The following is a 22,101-nucleotide window of genomic DNA, read 5'->3' on the forward strand; positions in this document are numbered from 1 at the left end:
TTAGAAGCAGCCCCTTACACGCAGGTTTGAGAACTACCTCAGGAAAAGCCATCTGGAAATAATTTGAGATAATTACAAATCTTGCTCTTGTTTTTTTGTGAGCTTCTGCTTTCTCCCTGTTGCTGCATTTATTGTCAGAATCTTTGCAGTTTTGTGCTGTTCTTTCTTGTCTTCTGAGCGTGGATGGACTTCTCATACACATCCCTTTAGCTCTGTTTCCCTGCCCCCGCTGCCTCCCTCCTCTCTGCTCACCACAGCACACTATTCTGATGAGAAGTGTGCTGGCGGGAAAGTGACACTTGCTAAACTCCCCGGGTGAAATCCTGCTCTCATTGAAGTTGGTGGCAAAATTCCATTGACTTCAGCGTGGCCAGAGTTTCACCCTTCAGCTTTGAAGTGTTCAGTGCTTCTGAGAGCCAGCACTTCTGTAAGCTCTGCTTTGCTCCGGGCAGTCTGATTGCATCAGAAATTAGAGCAGAAAGAATGGTGTCACGGGGCCACTGGCCTGGGAAGAAGTTTCTTGGCTGCCAGGTGCTGCATTAGCTTGGCTTCTGAGGGAGTTTAGCGACAAATTTATCTGAGAGCCTGAGTTTCATTTCGCTCTTGGAGCAAGGTTTGTGACCCATTTTACATTTTTAGGCTTCTTTTCATTTGACGTATGATTGCTTTAAATCAAACCACTCAGAAGTGCAGAATCCCCTGACCAGCTGTGTTTGTTTGTTTCGTGAGCCGGTTTACTTTGTGGCTTGTATTTTATTTCTTGAGTGGAGCCTCCCAGGGCTTGTAATTGGATTGTTTGAAACATTTCATTATATTTCATTACCTGCATTCTCCCTTTCCTTCATACGGTAATATTATTCTTTATTATTGGCAGTTTTTCTGAACATGTCAAGACAGATGTTAAGAAAAATGTCATGATTTTGTGCTACTTTTTTGACAAAGCCAGAGTGGAAACAGAAACAGAGACAGAAGTAGGGTAGTATGTGTGTGATGGGAGGCAGGAGAGGTACCAAGATGTGCAGTGTGGTGAGGCAAATCACACTTTGAAATATTCTCAGAAGTGTAATTAACCATCAGTTTCACTGTTTCCCTGAAGTGCTTCCCGGAAATCATAGGGAATCTATTGAGGTTTCAGGTGTGTGACTACTGCATGACAGAAATGGCTGTCCTGAGAGGCTGCCTCATCAGCACTCTGCACAGACTGGGCTCTTCCGCAGCCCTGGGCAGCTGCTGGCTGGAGCTAAGGTAGAACCATTGCTCTGGGACTGGGAGGTTAGGTCCCTTTGCCCCACTAGCAGCCCAGTAGGAGAATTCAGGAGCAGTGCCCAGGTCATCCTTTGTAACTGTGCGGTGTGGGGCTGAGCGGATGCAGAACCGCAGAGTCTTCAGGGGAGCTTTTCTTAAGCTGTTACCTGTCTTCTTCTTGTCCTGGTGGTGCTTATTTTCTGTCAGCTGGTTGGTTTTTTTCCTGTAAATATGGCATTGAGCAGTTAAAAATGAGTGGTTATGGACGTGAGGAGTAGTGAGAGTAGTTGTACTCCACAGCAGCCTTGCCTTGCAGCAAGAGGTGGATGGGGAGAGCTGGAAGATGCACGAACAAGTGCAGGCTTGTACTTCTGCTGCCTGTGATAGCACCCTTTGTGTTCTGCAGTGCTGACAGGCAGTGGCTGACCGAGTTGAAGCTGCTACAGCAGTACCACAGCATGCCTGCTACAAGAATGAATCCCTTTTAATTTCATTCTATGGCTTGTTGAAAACAGTATCACAGCTTGTTTATGGCTGCTAACCCAAAGGCTTCCAAACATCTTGCTCATTTTAGAGGTGGATGCCTTTGCAAAGACAAGGTAAACTCACAGCTATGATGCAGAGGTATCTGCAGCTGATGGAACAACAGCACCTGTGCTGAATAATGGAGTTGCCCCCACAATTCCAGTTTTCATCTTATTTCATTTGGTTATTATTTTAAATACTTGCACAAAGAGTCATCTCCGTAGAATTTCCTCTTGTGGCTGGTCATGGTAGAATCACGCCTTGATTTCTACCACAGGGAATTTCTAGAATTGCTTTGGATTAGTCAGAACTCCAGTACTTAAGAAAAAAACCTCAAGCCTTGGAGCAAAAATGAGGGTTTTTTTTTGTGCTGCTGTTTTAAGACTCAAAGCTCCTGCAGCTTTTATTGCAGAAGGGCAGAGGTGAAAGTGGATGTCAGTTTTGAGCATTATGCCTCCAGTGTAGGGGGAGTGCCAGGACTTGTAATGGAGTTAGCTGGAAGTCATTCTATCTGAATTTGCACCTTCAGCCACCCCTTTCCCTGCAATGAAGCTAAACTTCTGTTCTGCAGCGGGCTGGGTTAGTTCACTGGTGATGCAGTGACCTTGTTGCACACTGTGCTCCATGGTTACCCTGCAGCTGTGAATCATAGAGTGTAAATATCAAATGTCGGTGTCTCTATTTTTCTCTCTTGGTCACTCTCTTTGCAGGTGTTCAGAACGGACCTGATCACTGCCATGAAGTTACATGACTCCTTCCAGCTGAACCCTGATGAATACTATGTGCTGGCAGACCCCTGGAGGCAGGAGTGGGAAAAGGGAGTTCAGGTGCCAGTTAGCCCAGGGACCATCCCAGAACCAGTAGCCAGGTATAGTTTGAAGGAATGTAAATAAATACACAACATTTATCCTAGCAGCTGTATCTACATTGCCTTAGCTTCTTGAGCTGTATTCCACAGTGTCTAGCTAGACAGGTCTTGGTTCTCGGAGATGAAGAGCAACCTGCCTCAGCTTTTTGAATGATCAGAGAGGTCAAGAGTCAGGCCTGCTCTGCCTGTGTGTTAAAATGTGAATGTCAGAGAGTAATTTTTGGCATTACATTAGGATGGAGTGTAATGACAGAACCTTACAAATAGTTTCTATTTTTAAGTCTAGACTTGACCTCACTCAGCATTGCCAGGAGAGCCCTTGTCTGATGCTTCTTGTGTTTAGTTCCAAGCCATGGGTTCCTTGTAGGGAACAGTTAGACATCCAGACTTAAGGGCTAGAGAAAACACAGCATTTATTCTGGTTTTGTGTTATTTTCTTGGTTGTTTCATTTACTACCTTAGGAAATGGTTTGTTGTACAACATTTCAGCCGTTTTAAGAACCATCCAGATGTGCATGTAACTAAATACGTTAATGTGAGATTTTCTAGTTCTTATCCAAGAAACCCTTGTTTTCCTTACCTTTTTGTTATACTTGGATACTGTTTTCTGTTTCAAATTAAACAGTTGTAAGGGCAGGAGTGTGCTGCAGCCCAGCTGTCTATTTCATGCTTAGTTGGGATTGGAGCTGGAGAAAGTGGGAAGAACAAGGGTTATTGCTATTTAATTCTACTAGATCTCTTTGATTGAAGTCCAGGCTGGCCTGTAAGGTGTTACCAGATGACTCACCAGTGCTGGTGGAGCCAGAACAGCCCGACCTCTGATATACAGCAAAAAATCATAGATTATGCTACACTGTTTCTGCCATCTTTAACCTTGGAGCAGGGGGACTGTAGGTATGTTTAGCACTTCCTGTGTTCTGTGCAGTAGCCTGCAGACTGCTGCACAGTCCCACTAGGTCTGTACAGTGAGGAACTTCACCAACACATCAGGTAGACCCTCTCCTTCCTTCTTCTTCCAAAGGACTGGAGGTGGAGGTCCAAGGAATTTTTCCTTCTGCTGTGCAGTGTAGAACATGGGAGCATACTGTTCTCCTGCAGTTCTTGTAGCCTGCTCTACACTGACCTCAACCAGTCCCTACATAAATGCACACACACTGGACATGTGTGCTCACATTGTTGTCTTCTCACCGCTTTTTCCTTCAGGCATCTCCCAAGGCTGCAGGATGGCTGGGAGACCTTTGGACTTTAGCAGAGGGAGACTGTCCAGGGGATCCCCACCCTGTATCTTTCAGGGAGGTGGTTTGGTGGCTTTATCAGATCCAGGTACCCACTTAGGAGAGAGCTTTTCTCTGCCAATGGCCAACAGAGATGTTGCTCCAAATTTAAGCTATTAAAGGAAATGGGGAAAGGCAGCACCCACAGTTGTAGGTACCAGTACAGGAGGCATCACTGTTTTTTAGCTGCTGAGCAATCTTGTATGGGGCTGCTGGAGAGCACCTGCGGCTCAGAGGGGCTCTGTGATTGTCTTGCTTGCTCCCTGTTGTGGTTTAAACCCAACCACAAACCTCGTTCACTCGCTCCCCCCACTTCTTGCCCTCCCCCTGCTCCTGGAGGGACGGAGAGGAGAATCGAAAAGAATGCAACTCCCACGGGTTGAGATAAGAACAGTCCAGTAACTAAGGTATAACACAAATCACTACTGCTACCACCAATAAAAATAATGATAGAGGAAATAACAAGAGGAAAGAATACAACACCTCAACACCAGCCGACTGATAACTCGCCCCACTCCCCCCAGCCAAGCACTGACCGATACCTCGTCCAACCCTGCAGTCCCTAGCCCTTCTGGGTAACTCCCAGTTACATCCTGGGCATGACGTGCTGTGGTATGGAATACCTCTTTGGCTAGTTTAGGTCAGGTGTCCTGTTTCTGCTTCCTCCCAGCTTCCCCTCCTCCCTGGCAGAGCATGAGACTCAGAAAGTCCTTTGCCAGACCAAACATTTGAGCAGCAGCTAAAAACATCGGTGTTATCAGCACTGCTCCCAGGCCAAAAAATGAAAACATAGCACTGCACTAGCTACTAAGAAGGAGAAAAATGACTGCTACTGCTGAACCCAGGACACTCCCTCACAAAATACCCAAGAGAGCTCTGTGGTGGTGGTGCTGGAGAGCTGGAACTGTTCTGTGCCTGACTGTGGGAGGGGAGGCAAATGTTCTGTAAATTGAACCAGCAATACTTAAACACTAGCTGATGTAGAACAGAGGCAAAATACAGTACAGACAGCTGATGCCAGCAAGGTATGTAATGGTGAATTAAAGGTTTTGGCTGGTCAGAGCAGCAGGTGTAGGTTCAGAGGGGTGGTGAAAGGAGCAAGTCCATGTGGTGACTTTGTGTAAGCATGGTCAGGAGGATAATGCAGTTGGATGGGTTTGTCGGTATGTAGCAAGTGTTGCATTTTTTTTTTACTTCTTTTGATAAGAAGTAAAGAGGTGGAAGTGGTTTGTTTTGCAGCCAAACTGCCTGTGCCACTAGAGTGGTATTTAGACAGCATGTGCAAGGTGCAGCCCAGAGTTTATGACTTCTGAATGGGGCAGTACTCAGGAAGGAATTTCTAGTACAGAAGACTCAGAGAGCAGTGCCCAGTTTCAAGTAAATTTGCTGTGAGCTGTAATAGTCTGTAATATTTTAATACTGTGCGGCATGACCAGGAACGGTTTGGGCAGTGCAGTTAGGCTGGCAAAGTCATTCATATTTGTATTCTTCCACAGTTCCTTTCTGCACCTCAGAAGCCTCAAATTCAGCATTTGGCTCCTGCCCACAGTTGCCACCATATATCAGATTGTTGTCTGAAATAAGCTAGATGAAGGGAGGATTTAGGGCTGTGCAGAAGACTGAGATAGGTAGAGGATTTACTGTGTGTGCAGATGAAGTAGTGGCAGATCAAGGTCTTCTGATAAGAGGAGGAGGTGTTAACATGTTGGACCTGAAATCGGGGCAGAACAGGTTGGAGGATGTCCTGCTTGTGGAGCTTAGGCCAATCCCAGCAGAAAGTTCTGCATACATGGAGTGGTGTTATCTCCTTGCTGGTAGCATTAGCGCACCAAAGATCATCTGCACTGGCTGCAGGGGGCAGTCGCTTGGCAGCATGGCCTGTCACTCCTGGAGGTACCAGCCTTACATGGTGAAGTGGATTTGATCCAAACTGAATTTCAGTGTGTGCAGTTAACTAAGAGAAAGTGCAGTTTCCTCTAGTGAGGGAGCTGTGCTGCAGGATGGAGTTACCTTACTGTTTGGAGGCAAGCCTGCTGGTAGAATGACTGCTGTCCTTTATGAACTGGGTGGTTTTCCCCCAGTTCCTGGCTTTGCAAGGTTGTGGCATTGCAGGAATCTGACCTAGAACAAGTGATATGTTGTAGGTACTTTACTGTTTCCTGAACCAATGCCTGTGGTCAAACAAAAATTCCATTGGCTTGCAGCTAAAATACACTTTCATGATTGGTTGTTGGCCAGCTGGAGCTTCCATAGCCTGAGAGAAAGTAGTTCCATGAGTGGCTGATTAATATTTGCACTTGACCCAGCATGGCATTAGCGAATATGAAAGAGGAAATGCAGACTGAGGATGCTTGGGTAAGTGGAGGTGAAGCTAGTGCAGGTTACTGATTCTCTGTGGAAAAGTTATCTGAATTTCGCAGGGATGGCAATTGCTTAGCTACACATGTGCACACACGCACAAACCCCCTTCAAATGTAGCAGGAAATACTACTTTTTTTCCTTGAATTTTCATGATCTTGGTGTTGTAGATTTCCAAACAGGTAATGTAGTTCAACAGATTGATTTAAGAAAGGCCGCAAACCAGAGTTTACATCTCTGTGTATGGCAGCTATCACTACATGAATACAGTGTTCCCATTTTAGCTTTAAACAAGTGTGAATTTCAGGTAAGAGTAAGCACAACCCTGTCCTCTAATCTTTCTATTTTATTTAGATTTTTGGTAATGAATTTGGTTTCTAGACAACTCCAATTAACTTCTTATAATATCACCAGTCCATTGTGGAAGTGCACTATACTGCTGTCTCTTCCCTTAGTGAGCAGGATAATTGCTTAGGTGGTCAGATGTGTGCTGATGATGGTTAGTCACTTAAAGTGAGGCAGTTTGAGTTCTGTGAAACAAGTGTCTCAGCATCCCAGCATACCTGACATCCTTTTGTCTGTCTGTTCTAGGGTTGTGTCTGAGACGAAAGCCGTCACGTTTACACGACCCAGGAAGTACATTGTTTCATCGGGGTCGGAGCCTCCGGAGCTGGGCTATGTTGACATTCGAACCTTAGCAGACAGCATGTGTCGCTATGATCTCAATGACGTGGATGTAGCATGGTTGCAGCTTGCCAATGAAGAATTCAAAGAAATGGGTGAGCAATGAGTGATGGTTTTTGTGTGTCCTTTATTTTTAAAGCTGGCAGGTTTAAGAATAATTTGAGGAGGGCAGCAGCAGGAAGAGATGGGGTAGCTGTGGGAAGCCACGCCTGATGTAATTAAGCCATAAGATACAGGCTTTTGTAACTGCTGAGTAGTATTTGTTTAGACCAGGTCAGAATCTAGCCACATGGTTGGATTTTTCTTTTCTCTGCTGCTTTCTATTTCACAAGGCAATTCTGCCAGAGTTCCCTTTTTGCCATCAGGTTTCTTGAAGAGGACATTAGGCAGACCATTCATTGTTTCGCCAGTTAGTCCTTTGCATTTACTTATTTATTTTTCTCTGTGTCACATACCCGTATCATCTTTTTAGCTAGCCATGTGGAGTGCAGAGAAGGTAGACAAGGAGTCTGGGGACGTCTGGAGAGCCTAATGCCATCCCAGCTGCACAGGGAATGAGACATTAAGGAACTCCTGTAGTGATTTATTGGAGGAACCTCCCAAACCTTACTGTGCCTGTGGGCTCCAGTTAGGAAGTAGGAAGAAGAGGTGTTGCAGGGGGAGCAGCTCTTTCTTTTTCTGCAGGATGACTTGTGCATTGGAAGGGACAAGGAAGCAGGGCAAGAACAGGAACGTTGGTGAGGCTGGGTTATGTGTCAGCATTGTGGCAGTCCCCTACTCTGGGTTACAGAACGCTCATACGGGTTTTACCTGGCTGTAGCCCACATGTGGCGTGGCACAAGACCTGGTAAACCGCAAACTGACCGTTTAGAACTCTTGAATTAAACCCACATATGAACCAACCATGGCCTGGTTTCTTACCCAAGCCTTTTTTCCAGATCTCAGGTCAGGCCTGCTCAGGTTTAGTGTTGGGCTTAAACAAGTCAAACCAGTTCATAATTCAAGAGTTTAAGTTACTTTTCCAAGTGACCTTCAGTAAAACAGCACCAGTAAGTCCCCTCAGCTTTCTTCAGAATAAAATAAAAATACTTTTTATGATTTTCAGTTGATGCCCAGTGTCTTGCCAGAACCAGAGGAGGGCTGCCACAGTGTTACACTGGGGTGTGAGTGGGGAGGTGTGTGAAGCCCTGAACTGGCCCTTCTGCTTGTTTCCTCTTGCTGCCTTCCAGCTGCTCCTTGTGGGGAGTGTTGGAGGCATTGATCCCTGCTGCAGGGATTTACCTGCCAGTAGGGGAAGCTGGAAGCACTTCCATAGAGTGTTTGTCTTCAACCTGCAGGAGCTAGAGAGGTTTTTAATTCTTCATTTTGTGGAATTTATGTCTCGGTTATTCACAGGGAAAGCTGAAAGGAGGATTTTCTTGTTAAAACACACATTGTAAGGTTGCCATCTTCTGTATGTCACAGGAAACATTAGGTATTAGACCAAAAGTGGGATATCCTAAGCTTGTGCTTCTTTGTAGTGATTTAACTATATGGAAATTCTTGTGCTAAACTGACTTGGCAAAAGGAAGATGACTGTTGGCAGTAGCATAGCTGTCCTGGTTTCACCGGGGCTTGAGTGGCATGATTGTGTGGGAAAGGTCAGCACAGCACCAACCTGGAAGTATTGCGGCCAGCTCATTGTTGTGGCAAGTGAGACATGGAAGCCAGAAGGTGAAACACCATGCTCTTTTTTGATATTGTTCCTGCTGCTTCTATGATAGATATTTTCGAGGTCTGTAATGGTAATATAATTAACAAAGATAGATTATAGAATACTGTATTACAGTCAGCCTGCAGCTGTGGTGTCATGAATAATTTTCTGATGTATGTCGTTTGAAAAGACCAAGTCCCAGATTAGATGGTATATGTATTTATTGTCCCAGATTTGATGTTGCATTTATTACAGGAGTGTTTTCACTTGTTAAACATATTGTCAGTTGGGGTTGCACCCTCTTGAGTTGGAAGTTATGGAAAAACCAACAGCTCTTGTTAGAAACTGTAAGTTTGCCATAAGTATTGCAGCAGATTTTGTCAGTGATTTCTTCCCTCTGCTCTCATCGCTTTTGGTTCAAAACACTCTCAAATCCTTCACCAAAGAGTCAACATCTGGGTTGCAAAATTGAAGCCGAAGCCATAGACAGGGCTGCACCAGAAGGAAAAATGAGAGCAAGACCAGGAAGCCAAAATCAGTTTATGGAAATTTTCCCCAGGATTTTGAAAGATTGGTTTGGATATTGCACTTCTGTTAGGTTAATACAGTTACAAGGCAACTTTGACTTTATTTTCCAGTTTCTCTAGTTAATGCTGGAATAGGCTGAGGTTGCCTAGGAATGAAATGTGCCTGCTCTGGGGTTGGCTGTATCTACTCAGCTGTTAAAAAGCTGGAACTGTGTGTTACCACTCTTTCTCCTGCTCCCCAGGGATGCCTGAGCTGGATGAGTACACGATGGAAAGGATCCTAGAGGAGTTTGAACTACAATGCTATGATAACATGAATCATGCTATTGAGACGGAAGAAGGACTTGGGATTGAATATGATGAAGATGTTGTCTGTGACGTCTGTCAGTCTCCAGATGGAGAAGATGGCAATGAAATGGTGTTTTGTGACAAATGCAATATTTGTGTGCACCAGGTATGGTGGCCAGGGCACTGTGGGGTGTGTAGGGATGGTGACAGAAACTTTTCCAAACCATTAAAGATAACAGATTGGATTTTTTCCAGTGACATTGATCAGTTGCACAAGGTTCATCATCAAGCGGTGGGGTGAATTCAGAAATTATGTAATTGACTAGAATTGTTACATGTGATTCTAGAAGTATCATGTTAAGAAGGTTGAAAGTAGTATTGTTTATGTATGGAGGAGTTACAAGGTGAGGAGTTGCCTTCCCGGAACAGATGTGTCTTGTTACACATTCTCACCTGGTCACTTCTTGTCCTATATTCATATCCTCTCTGCACACTTCAGTATCAGTAACTGGGGCTCAGCAGAGAGGGAATAAAAGGTTTCGGGCAATCAGTGGGGATGTAGGGAGGATTTATTATAGTAATTTTAATTTAATGGAGAACTTACAGAGCTGAGCTAATGAAGCGCTATTATGTGCCACCTTTTTGTGCCATTTAAAAAGTCTTCAATTTTAGCATATCTGTTTCTGTGGATGCTTCTTATTGCGGCAGGTGCTTTTCTGTCAGTCTGTCCTTCCTTTCCAGCTCTAAGAAGTTTGCTTTGCCATTCATTATTTTGAAAACTGTGGTCTTGTGAGCAAGAATGGCATTTTTGTGTATGTGTTACTTAAATGCAGTTGTACTAATGATAAAGAAATACGCCTGCGATAGCTGTGAGGTACAGATGGCTTTCTTGTGAGATGTGCAGAGTGAGGTGGACATTTTTAGACCTGTAGTGGTTCTCTTTTCTTAGTCTCTGATCACATCAAATCGGAAACTTAAGAGGATTAAAACTGACAATAATGTGGACACAGGTCTCCATAAAGGTGCAGCATCTGAAAAAAATTATATTAATTCATTGCCGTTTTGCATATTTTCCCTCTGAATACAAAGTAAAACCTGATGCTCCTGAGTTAACATAGAGTACTGCATAGCTGAGCTTCTCAGTTGGTGATTCTAGCCTTTTGAATTAGGTATAGCCCAATCCCTGTTACGTGAGTCTTGGTGATACTGAACTTCATGGGAGCTGGCTTCTGGCAGGATTGTCTGTCGGGAGTCCCCTTGCTGTTTGGGCTGGCAGACACATTTTTTTTCTTTTTCCCAGGTGTTTTTACCTAACAGCTGGTCGTGACATCTGATCTTTCTGGGGAATGAATGGGTAACGACGTTGGCAAAGTTTCTGAAAGCATCACCACAAGATGAAGTGTCTGTAGTGTCAGCAATCCCATAAAGAACTGTTCGAAAGCTGGGAGAGGCTACATGTAAGCAGCTAAAAAGGCACAAAAATTCACATCGTTCCCATGTTTTCTTTCCCCACAGGCATGCTACGGGATCCTGAAGGTGCCAGAAGGCAGCTGGTTGTGCAGGACCTGTGCACTTGGTGTTGAGCCCAAGTGTTTGCTGTGTCCTAAGAAGGGTGGAGCCATGAAGCCAACTCGAAGTGGCACCAAGTGGGTCCACGTTAGCTGTGCTCTATGGATTCCAGAGGTAGGTACTGATCCTATGGGAGTGTTGGGCTGCTGGGGTTCCTGGAGCGATATGTTATAAAAACATAGCTCAGCTTCCTGTGTGTTGCTACAGTGAGCTTAACATACATACGATACTTCTCAGTAAGACAGTATAAAGGATTTTCAGTAAGGTGTACAGTCTGGCAGGATGATGCATCTTCTATAAAGAAATTACATTACCTTTGTCAACCAAAATTAGGCCTCAAAAAATGAGGCCTTTGTTGCTGGCAAATCTCCTTTAACGAGGACACAAAGTACTGCTTTATTTTGTGAAGGGAACATTAAAGGTGGATCAGGAAGGTTTGGATGTGGCAGTGAGAGCTCCTGTGGGTTTTCATCCTGCATGATAATTTCAGAATGGTGGGCTTCACCTTGAAACTATTTTGTTTATGCAGTGAGGAACTGATGTTTTTTAAAAAGGAATTGTAATTTTTTTATTTCCTTACAAATTGAGGAACTTGGAACATGCTCATTTTACACATGCATACAAGGAATTAGATTTCTTTGGTAAATCGCTTTCCAGTTAACAGTGTAATGGTCGCTCTGTTGTTTTTAACCTTTTTTTTCTTTAAGGTGAGCATTGGAAGCCCAGAAAAAATGGAGCCCATTACAAAGGTTTCTCACATTCCCAGCAGCAGATGGGCACTGGTGTGCAGCCTTTGCAATGAAAAAGTTGGAGCTTCTATACAGGTAATTTAATTGCACAGATATCTGTGCGTTTTGTTTTGTCAGTTTTTAGTAGATACACAAAACTCGTATCTGCCATAAACTTTCTTTGATTTCCTGTTTGCTGCTATGGACTTAACTATATAGAGTGCTGTCAATGTTAGCATGTTCTTATTGTCTAGTCAGATTTGAATAATAATAGCCAGGTCATCTGTCTGCTTGTCCCTATTTAGTGACTTCTAAGACAAGTTGGGTATTTCAATGGGAGTTGTGTGTAACGCAGTTGTTTTCACACCAACAACTCCCATTCTTGTGCCAGTGCTGGTTTGTCTCACTGCATACTTCTGCAGTTCTCTCTGCAGTGTCAGTTGCATTTGGGTTCAGCCTTTCTCACCATAGCCTGTGAACTGTGCCTGTTAAATGATCTGCATCAGGGTATTTCAGGCCAGGCAGTGTGAGTGCACGTGCATATTTATATTCAGTTGTTGCCTGTAAAGCACTTGCATATCCTCTGCAGTGGAAGGTCACTCAGAAACGTTAAATAATCATTTTAAGAACACTTTAACAATCATTTTAGAATTAGATTGCGAAAACATACTGCCAAGCCCCAAGTTTTTGAAAGAGGAGATACTAGGTTTCTTGAAACACAAGACAAAACTTTGACCTAGCTTACTCACTACCAAATGATGGGAGAGCATGAAGACAGGCGACCCACTCCGAAGAAGCAGAGCTCTGTCCGTTGTGTTGTGGCTGGCCTTACTGACGTTGCAGGGTCCAGGATGGTCAGACCAGCATTAAGACACAAAAGTCCTGCTCTTCTTTGAAATTAGGTTTTATCCATTTCCTTTTTCCCCTCTGCTCTATTTGATGAGGTTACCAGCAAAAGCTGTAAACCAGCACTGCAGCAGTAGTTCCAGTGAAACCTATCAGTCCGTTCTCATTTAAGGAATGTATAAAATAGTAAATGTTAAGTAAATAAATCTGTCCACAACATATAAATTTGTGATCATAATACCTCCTTGCAGAGCTGCCGCTTCCTCTTGGCCACTCTTACTTGGTGGAAGCTGTTTTGTCCATTCTGTGGGGTAACTCATGGTAGTTTAAGTTGAATGCTTGAGTGTTTACATACTTCAGTGTGGTGCAGAGGGGTGTCCTTCCATATTTCTTCTCCCTTTCTAGTGCTGACAGAGGATGACATGCAGACATGACAGCTGCCACTTCAGACAGCTCTGCATTTGAAATTATGGGGAAAGAAACAAAAAATGGCAGTTGTGCCTGACATCTTACAGCAATTGTGTAAATCTTTGGTATCGTTAAACTAGCAGTGAGAAATACATAGATTTGTGTTGTGAAATTTTATACAGCAGAGAAGAATATTATACAGAGTGACTGCAATGGAGAGGAAGTAGCATTAACTGGAGAAACTGGGGGAGATGGGATTTTTCAGAGATGTTGGGAGATAGGCACAGCAAACAGAAAAGCTGGCAGCTGGAGTGTGTGTGAGGCTGGGCATGGAACAACCGCAGCAAGCTGGGAAAACTGAGACTGGATTCTCCCAGCTTCAGCAGATTTCCTTATCATGAGACAGGCTTCCCCTGTTCTTTCAGTAAAACATCAGTCACACTAAGCTAATTATTCTGAATGGGCGCAGCTTGGAAACCATGGCTGGAGTACTCACCTGGACTATGTGGTGTTCCAGCAGGGCTGCTTTTGCTCTGCTTGTTGGTAACAGGAAAGGGCAAAAGATAGGTTGATATTTTTTAATTCCTTTTATATGTTGATTTTATTAAAGAATGTTCATTTGAAACTGCTGCAGTTTAAATTCTGTTGTACCTTTATATGCCATCTGGCTGCTGAGTGAGCCTGAGCAGGAAAATCCAGCAGAGAAAGATATCTGGCTTCTTTACAAAGCCCTGTGTAAACATCCTTGTGCAGTGCATTTATTTCTCTTTAAGGTTAGATGACTTGGGTTAAGCATAGTTTTATTTCCTCCTAGTTAATAGCACCAATGTTCATTTCCACTCTAAATTCTCTTCACTGGAGGCTGAGGTGTGAGTTGATACAACTGCATATGTATGCCTGTGGGTATATACATACACATATATATTTAAACCTTTCAGTTGTGGCTGGTGATAGCTATGACAGCAGTTTGCAAGAGGAAGTTATATATAAATGAAGTGCTAAATCAGCTGAACTAGTGCCCATCACACCATGATGGCTGGGTTCAGAGGGAGGGAAGAAAAAGGACAGAAAATGGGATTTCCTGTTCTCCTCATGTCCTCATGTCGCTGGTGAAGCGAAGGCTGCAGTCAGTGCAGTAGTGATTGACAACAATTTAATATTTGACATTATAAAATTGGGATAATGGGAAGAAAACTGCCCTTGGTTGAGGCCTTTTGGGCAGCACAGGTCCAGGTGCTAGGAAGGACTTTTAATTAGAAGTATTAGACTGGCCTGGAGCCCCCCAAGGTGTTTTTCCCTCTCTCTTGCTGGCACAGCCAAAGTGGAATGATTTCCGTTGTGTAATGCTGCCTTACATGCGTGGCCCAGTGCCGGTGAGAACACTCATCTTGTGGATTTGCTGGTTATTGAATAGGGCAAGGGAGGGGTTAACCACTTCTGTCCCACCAGGCCACTTCATCCTTACCTAGCCTGAAAGCACAAAATTGTAAGCCTAATTAAAAGAGAGCAAGAAACTACATGCAGCTTAGAGGCAGAGCACAGGTACAGGGCTGTTCTTCCAAAGCATTCCTGGCTGCATGAATAGTTTTAGGCAGTGTGGCTTCTTAAATTTGTGTTTGATTAATTTTAGTTTAATTTGTGCAGTGTTCGGTGAAGAACTGCAGAACAGCCTTTCACGTTACCTGTGCATTCGACCGTGGCTTGGAGATGAAGACCATCCTGGCAGAGAATGATGAGGTGAAGTTTAAGTCATACTGTCCCAAGCACAGTTCCACCAAGAAAGTGGATGAGGAGACTTTCAGTGAAAGCCCAGGTCGGGAGAATGGGAATGGGATTCAGGACAGCTCTCTTCCTGCCCACGTTGACCCTTTCCACAGCATGACTCAAAACCAGGAGGAGGCCCACAGAGTCAGCCTCCGCAAACAGAAACTCCAGCAGCTGGAGGATGAGTTCTATACCTTTGTTGAGTCTGGGGCAGTAGCTAAAGTACTGCGGCTGCCAGAAGAGTCAGTGGAATTCCTTTACCAGTACTGGAAGCTGAAGAGAAAAGCCAACTTCAACAAGCCTTTGATTACTCCAAAGAAGGATGAAGAGGACAATCTGGCCAAACGAGAACAGGATGTTCTGTTCAGAAGACTGCAGCTCTTTACACACCTCCGGCAGGATCTAGAGCGGGTAAGGCATAGCACTGCCTACACATGCTTAAGCGGCATTGCCCTTCCTTAGCCAGGTTTCTAAATTACGCTTTCAGTTACTGCCCTTGCATGTAGGTACTTCATGCTGCATCCTCATGCAAAGTGGTATTGTCAGAGAAGACCATGAACACCAAATTTCTATGGAGCGCACCAGCTACCCATTCCAAACAGAGGGTTAGTTCAGAGGCCAGCAGGTCGTGGTAGTAGTATCCAGTCTCCCTATAAGCACTGGATTGTTGTATTTCCACGTACCTGGAGATTTTCTAGCCTTTAAGGGCTTTCTCTGCTCCTTTCATCTGGTGCACAATGAGGAGAAGATTATGAACTTTACTTCGATTTGCAGCAGATCTGTGTTTTCATTGACACAACATAGCATTGACACATACAGACAGTGGACTGTCTGTGTAGTAGGTTTGGGAGGCATGTGATACTGCACTTCAGTTTTGAATGTTTAAAGGGCAGTTTGGTGTTTTAGGTACATCTGATCTTGTAATAACCTGAATTCCTTCCTCTTGGGGTTATTTGGGTTAACTAGTAGAGCTTCAGATCAGTTTAAGTTTAGAGAACGCTTAAGATCAGTTTAAGTTTAGAGTACTGCAATAATTCCAGCTTTTCATGTCCATACAGTATGTGACTCATGTAGGCCATGTGCAGAACCCAGCTCAGGGGCTCATAACTCAGCCACAGTAACCTGTGGGTGAACTGGAGCCTTTCTTCTGGAGTAATACCTAGCCTTTAAATCAGGACAGTGCGTGTTCATGCATCTACTGCATTCTTTGTAAAGCATCCCAGTGGTTAACTACTCTCCTAAGGAATCATTGCAATTTTACTTGGAAGTTTTTTCTCTAGTTTCAACTAGAAATGACCCATACTAGAAATGGCCCATGACCCTTCTCTAGTTTGGTGAGATGGCATCTCTTGTTTCTGCTGCATGCTCAAGGTTTCTTTTCATGTTCTCTTTGATCAGCTAAATAAGTTGAGGTTGTCACTGTGCTTCTCTGGATCTTAAATGGTTCTGTAGGTATACTTCCCATTTTTAAGTTCAGTGTCAAAACAAGATACATCATTCCAGTAATATTTTACTACTCCCTTGTTCCTATTGATTTTAATTGAAGTTACCTTGGACATACAGAAAAAAAAGCCCAAGTTTTTTTCTCCTCTTCAAGATAATCAAGTTACCCAACTTTATGAGTGACATTTAGTGAGAGTGTCATCAATCTAGAAACAGTCTGAAATCATGTCATCCAGTTTATGGAAGAGGTACTTTGATGGACATGATGTATTTGTTGTGCAGCTGGAATCAAATAAGGCAAAGAACAAAAGGCCAGAGACTGTCTCAGAAAGGACCAGCCAGACAAATCCCTGCTAATTAAGATCCACAGAGTAATGACAGTTAGTTAAACGTAGTGGCTTTCATGGGACTGGAACTTTTAAACAGAGTAGGACCTTACCACGCAGGTCACACGTATTCAGTGTCTCCTCCTCAGTGACTGCGAGACCAGCTTACAAGGCTGTAATGCGCAGGGCACCACACTGTGGCTGCACCAGGCTGAGCGAGGAGCCCTGGGAACACCCACATGGATCCCTCAGCAATTTCTTCCACTGGGAGAGAAGGAGCTAATGAGCTCTAGGAGAATAATCTCTCAATTAAATGGTATTTAAGACTCTTCTGTAAGAAATATGTTCAAGAAGGTTAAAATACAGGTACATTACTAACTTGTTTAATTCAGTTTAAGCACTATACACCATTTAAGTCAAAGAGCAGATTGACAACATTACAGAAACGTAATTCCTGTAAAGCTCATAACTTGATGTCTTCCAGGTGCGTAATCTCACCTACATGGTGACCCGAAGGGAAAAAATCAAGAGATCTGTTTGCAAAGTTCAAGAGCAGATATTTAATATCTACGCAAAGCAGCTGGAACAAGAAAGAGTTTCAGGTATGCTTCAGTGTTGTCTTTTTCACCTAAGACCACAGGTACAAGCATTGAAGGGTTTGGCTGCAGGCTAATAGCTAATTTTGAAGGACAATCAGGACCTCATTTATTCTCATTAAGATCTTGTGTAGTCCATCATGCTTCAGCGGATTGGGAGAGATGTGGGTGGGTGGAGCTCTAATAGTGGGCACATTGCTATAGGAACTGGTAAGTCTGTGCTCTTGTCTAAGGGGCACTGAGTGGCTCCTGGCTTCAGCTTCTGTCTGGTGCGATTCTTCAATGACTCTTTGTGACAGGAAGACATGACTTAGGTACCATATGGTACCTCCTAAGTCTGTGTTTTATTAGTGCCACTACATTAGTGTTTAGCATGTGCTTCTTTGCATCACAGATGGCTGTTGAAACAAATGAATTTTGAAAAGGTAGCACTCTGGTTTTAAAACAAGATGCAGTTTTTTTTTCTCATTGCCTTTTCTCAGAAAGATTAATATCCTCAAACTTAACTGCATTAACTAGATTATCATTAAAGTATTCAGTAATAATAAATCATATTTTAGGCAGAATCAATCAGATTCACGTGCTGGTTGCTTCCCTGTCCTGGAATCTGTCTTAGTGGCTACTGTAGTGCTAGGATTTATGCTTGCTAGAAGTGTAATTGCATGCAGCACAGCTACAGGAAAACAAACTACACCAGCAGTATGTTGTGAAACCAAGACATAGCTGCGTAACTGTGGCCAAATACCCGTTGATTGTCAAAGAACACACCAGGTTTTGGGAAGAACAGTGTTAAAATATGTATATTCAAAAGTGGTTATTTACCCAGATGTGGAATTCCTTGACTTTAACTTACTTTGTTTACATGTAGGTGTGCCTTCCTCATTCTCCTCCATGGACAACACAGTACTGTTCAACAGTCCATCTTTGGGTCCCAGTACCCCTAAGATAGAGGATCTGAAATGGCATTCTGCATTCTTCAGGAAACAGATGGGCACGTCCCTAACTCATTCCTTGAAAAAATCACACAAGAGGGACAGAGTAAGGGAGAGCTCAGGGAATGACAGCAAAGCCATTCTGAGGCAGCCCAGCCAAAAGGAGGGCAGTGCAGCTCCAGGGAGCTTTTTACATTTTGACAAGACCTTTGCAGAAACACGGATTGCATCAGAACAGCAGAAAAATGGCATAGTTATACCAGACCACAGAAAAAGCCGAGACAATCGTCCACAGTGCGAGGTGACCAAGGCAGAACTAAAAGAAAAGACTTCTAAACACAACCACAAACCACTGAGACCTACAGAACTCTCTCAGAGGCAATTGGAAAATAAAAGGGCTGTGAACCACTCCAGTGGTAGGTCAGCACCTGGCACACGGAGGGATATAGTGCCTAAATGCAATGGGGGTCTTGTGAAAGTAAACTCTAATCAGACAGCAGCAGTTCAAGTGCCTACGACACCCACTAGCCCAGTGAAAAACTGGGGCGGATTCCGAATTCCAAAGAAGGGGGAAAGGCAACAGCAGGGTGAGAGCCTAGAGGAGACCTGCCGCCAGAACTCCAGCTACCCCTACTTGGGCAGGGTTTCCCCAAAGGACAGGGCTAAAAGCAAGCTCAAGCCCGACAGTGAGAATGATGGGTATATCCCTGATGCTGAAATGAGCGACTCAGAGACTGAAGTGGCTGAAAAGAAGTGCCGGCAGCAGAGGCTCAGTCCAAACAACACTATCAGCAGAAGGACAGACATTATCAGGAGAAGCATCCTGGCATCCTGACTGGACACAGGGACACAGAGTCACTGCCTACAAGCCAACTCCACGTTATTTATTGATTTGAAAGAGAAGAATTCTAAGACCTAGCTATAGACTGATGATGACCTATTATTCTTGAGCTCTATAAACATGTTTACATGCACTTAAAGCTGTTTTTTTTCCCTCCTTTCATTCTGTGAGAAGTTTGAATCTCCTTTATTTGCAACTATCCTGAGTAAGCAGAGGAATGATGTCACTACTAAGATGGGATTTGTGATGAACACTAAGTCACAGAAACCTTTTAAAAGAGGCTAGGGTGGGTAGGGGACAGTAGGCTGCATTCATACCTTTTAGCTAAAAAGCACTGATAAAATTTTACTTCCTTCCCCTGCCTTCTGGAAAAGCACAAGCTCTTAATTTATAACTAGCGTGTACTGAATGGAAGATGGTTGTTTAACCATACTGCACTGCTAAATATCTCATTACAAATGGTCATTTACCTTGGGTGGTGGTAGTCTTTTTCCCCTCTTTGCAGATGTTTCCCGTTGCATTCAGTTTCAGCAGAGGTGGCAGCTCAAACCCATCTGGAAGCTCCAGAGTTTACATGTACATATACCTATGAGGTGACCAGATTTAACCATGTTGTTATGCTGGAGGAGGAGGAAGGGACTGGTCAGGGCTGCAGCTGTATTACACTGCAGCAGCTGGGAAAGATGCAGACTGAGCACGAGGACACTCTCAAAATGGCTCAGTTCTGAGAAGGGAAGTGGGGCGAAGCTTGTGGTTTACAGCACCCCGTGAAATAACCCACCACCATTTAGTCAGTCACCTGCCTCTGTGAGTATGGTGACAACTCCAGAGAGAAATTTCAAAGGCACTAGTTGGTAGGATTTCCCAAAGTCCACTGCAGATGCACTAATGGTACGTACTGGGAAAGCTAGGCTTAGGACACTAAAGGGTTGCTTTAAAATGGACATGAATATATATTTTTAAATAGAATAAAATGGAAAGGCAATAAATTGTGATTAGTTCTTTACAGTCAAATGAAGAAAAACTATTTCATTCTATTCTGGACTAGATTTGATGGAAGAGGGATCTCGAATTCTGGTTGTATACTTTTTTAGTAACTGCAAATGGCAATAACTGGTAAGCTAGGAGCAATAATATCAACAGATCACTAGGGTACTGTTGGGCCAAGTAGAGTGCACATCTAACAGTAGAGTGTTAGGAGCCTCCAAGTTTTGGAATTCTGCATAGCTGTAAGTCAGGTATGTACTGGTGAAAAAAGCTAAAGCAGCAATGTGTTACACAAAGTCAGGCATAAAGAAACCCCTCCTTTCCTACCCCCACCTCCTTCTCCTAGTCTGCTCTTACATCCCCTCACTTTTTAGTGTTAGACCCTTGCCTCTTGAGTAGGGGACGTTTAAAGCCCAGCAGAACTCTGCCATAAATGAGTCTTCCAGAGGATTCAATCAAACAAACAAGGCTTATTAACACCCTGTCTTGCTATGCAAGTTATCACTTAATGAAGTATTTATTTCAACTGAACATATTCCTATCAATAGTTTTACAACTCCAAAGTCTTACCCTACAGAGGGAGGGGGATTGCGCATAGGATAGTGTACTTTTAAAATAGATTGCTGGTTCCAAGAAGTTAGATGAATGTCAGGACTTCCAGAGGTGAAAGTCAGACAGGGCACTGGAGAATGTGAAGTTACGGAGTTATTCTTGGGATGTGTTAAAAGTACTTACTTGATTGGCCATCACCAGACAGACGACAGGTGAATGCAGGTAGGTTCTGCTCAACATGCAGCGAGGTTTTCCAAACAGGCACTGTGCTTTCCTGTAATAACGAAACTTGTAACCATATAGGGCATAGTATGTTAAGCCATAGAAGGAGTCTAAATTTTGATGCTTAAGTAAATGTTTAACCTCGCACCAGATTGAAGGAGTTACTTGTTAATTTGCACTATGATGAACGCTAAGGTTGTGCAGAATTAATGCCTTACCTGTTCTGCTCCCTGCTGTCTAGGTTACTAAGCTTTTTAAAGTTAAATTGAACCAAAACCAAAAACCTGTAGGACTGCAGGATGCTCAGCTCTGTAGGTTAGGTTTGTCCCGCATGCTTTGCTGTCAGCAGAGGTGTTGGAAGTACAGCAGTGACAGTACAAACCTCCCCCGTCTTTTACTGCGATAGACCCATTTGCTGCATTTCTGTTTTTATAAGCATTTCCTTCCCTTGTGCAGACTGACCAACAGATCTTTGACTATGATTGGTGTATTCTGTCCAACTGTAGGTTAGTTGAACTTCTGTAAAGTTGACTGGAATGCCATTTATTAGGCTGCAGACTCACACAGACCTAAATGAAGGGTTACCCATATTGTGTATAAATCTTAATTTCAGAGATTTGAGAAGATTTGTCATTACATTTGTAAAATCTTGTACAGAAGATTTTTCACTATGTGCCTAGCTTTGGTGTCCATTCAGCTGAAATTAAGAAAGGTGCATGAAGAGAAACAGATAGAAATAAAAAGTATATGTAGAGATGACTATTTTATATTACATGGCCCAATCTGTATTTATTTTCTCCCTTTTTTGAAGTATTTATAAAGACCTAGTTGAAGACAGCTGTTATTTTTTTGTTAGAATATTCAGTAGACTTGTGCCTTTTTGTCTGTATGTGAATAAATGCTGTACATTTTTGCAGTATCCTTGCCCAGTGTTTTAGAATTCACAGTAGTTGTGTTTGAGGTTTTACATAAACACTTCACTGCAGTGATACGAAAAACTTCCATAGTTAAAGCCAGCATTTAATTTGAATTATTACAACTATTAAAATGCAGAGAAGGGTGGTGGGTTTTTTTTTTTTGTTTTTTTTTTTTTTTTTTTTTTTTTTTGTTTTTTAAGGAAGAGTAAAGAGTTTTGTTACTAGCAGTTGTGCTTGTTCCATCAACAGAAAATTGTCTGATTTTAACTTGAGATCCTCAAAGAGATGTTGCTTACCTCAAATAGTTTAGTTGTTGATGTCTGATGTCCTTCCAACATCCATCATCTTCATACATACCCCACTGAACAGGAACCTGAAGTTTCTGACCTGGAGCTCTTCAGGATTAGTATGCTGAATGTACATTCACTCTATGAACTGCCTCTAGTCAAGCAACACCGACAGAATGTTTGTGGCTGCAGCAGGATCTTGAGGAGACAAAGTATGCAGG

At 43.3% G+C, this 22,101-nt stretch overlaps 1 protein-coding gene across 9 annotated transcripts in view; it reads left to right on the top strand.

The window, feature by feature from the left end:
- The window catches only part of JADE1 (jade family PHD finger 1), a 42,752-nt gene extending 21,157 nt beyond the window's left edge, over nucleotides 1–21,595 (top strand). For 6 of the 9 annotated variants that reach the window (XM_065687123.1, XM_065687131.1, XM_065687151.1 and 3 more), the window contains exons 4-11: nucleotides 2,481–2,638; nucleotides 6,862–7,049; nucleotides 9,417–9,628; nucleotides 10,978–11,145; nucleotides 11,739–11,855; nucleotides 14,658–15,188; nucleotides 17,031–17,148; nucleotides 18,011–21,595. In XM_065687123.1, coding sequence (XP_065543195.1) covers nucleotides 2,481–2,638; nucleotides 6,862–7,049; nucleotides 9,417–9,628; nucleotides 10,978–11,145; nucleotides 11,739–11,855; nucleotides 14,658–15,188; nucleotides 17,031–17,148; nucleotides 18,011–18,909 — 2,391 coding nt within the window. In that variant the 3' untranslated portion in view covers nucleotides 18,910–21,595. The remainder of the gene's footprint in view (nucleotides 1–2,480; nucleotides 2,639–6,861; nucleotides 7,050–9,416; nucleotides 9,629–10,977; nucleotides 11,146–11,738; nucleotides 11,856–14,657; nucleotides 15,189–17,030; nucleotides 17,149–18,010) is intronic. The other 3 variants (XM_065687167.1, XM_065687175.1, XM_065687184.1) reach the window with 2 other exon arrangements.
- Nucleotides 21,596–22,101: the final 506 nt, after the last annotated feature.

The sequence above is a fragment of the Lathamus discolor genome, chromosome 1, assembly GCF_037157495.1.
Source record: "Lathamus discolor isolate bLatDis1 chromosome 1, bLatDis1.hap1, whole genome shotgun sequence".
Lineage (NCBI taxonomy): Eukaryota > Metazoa > Chordata > Aves > Psittaciformes > Psittacidae > Lathamus > Lathamus discolor.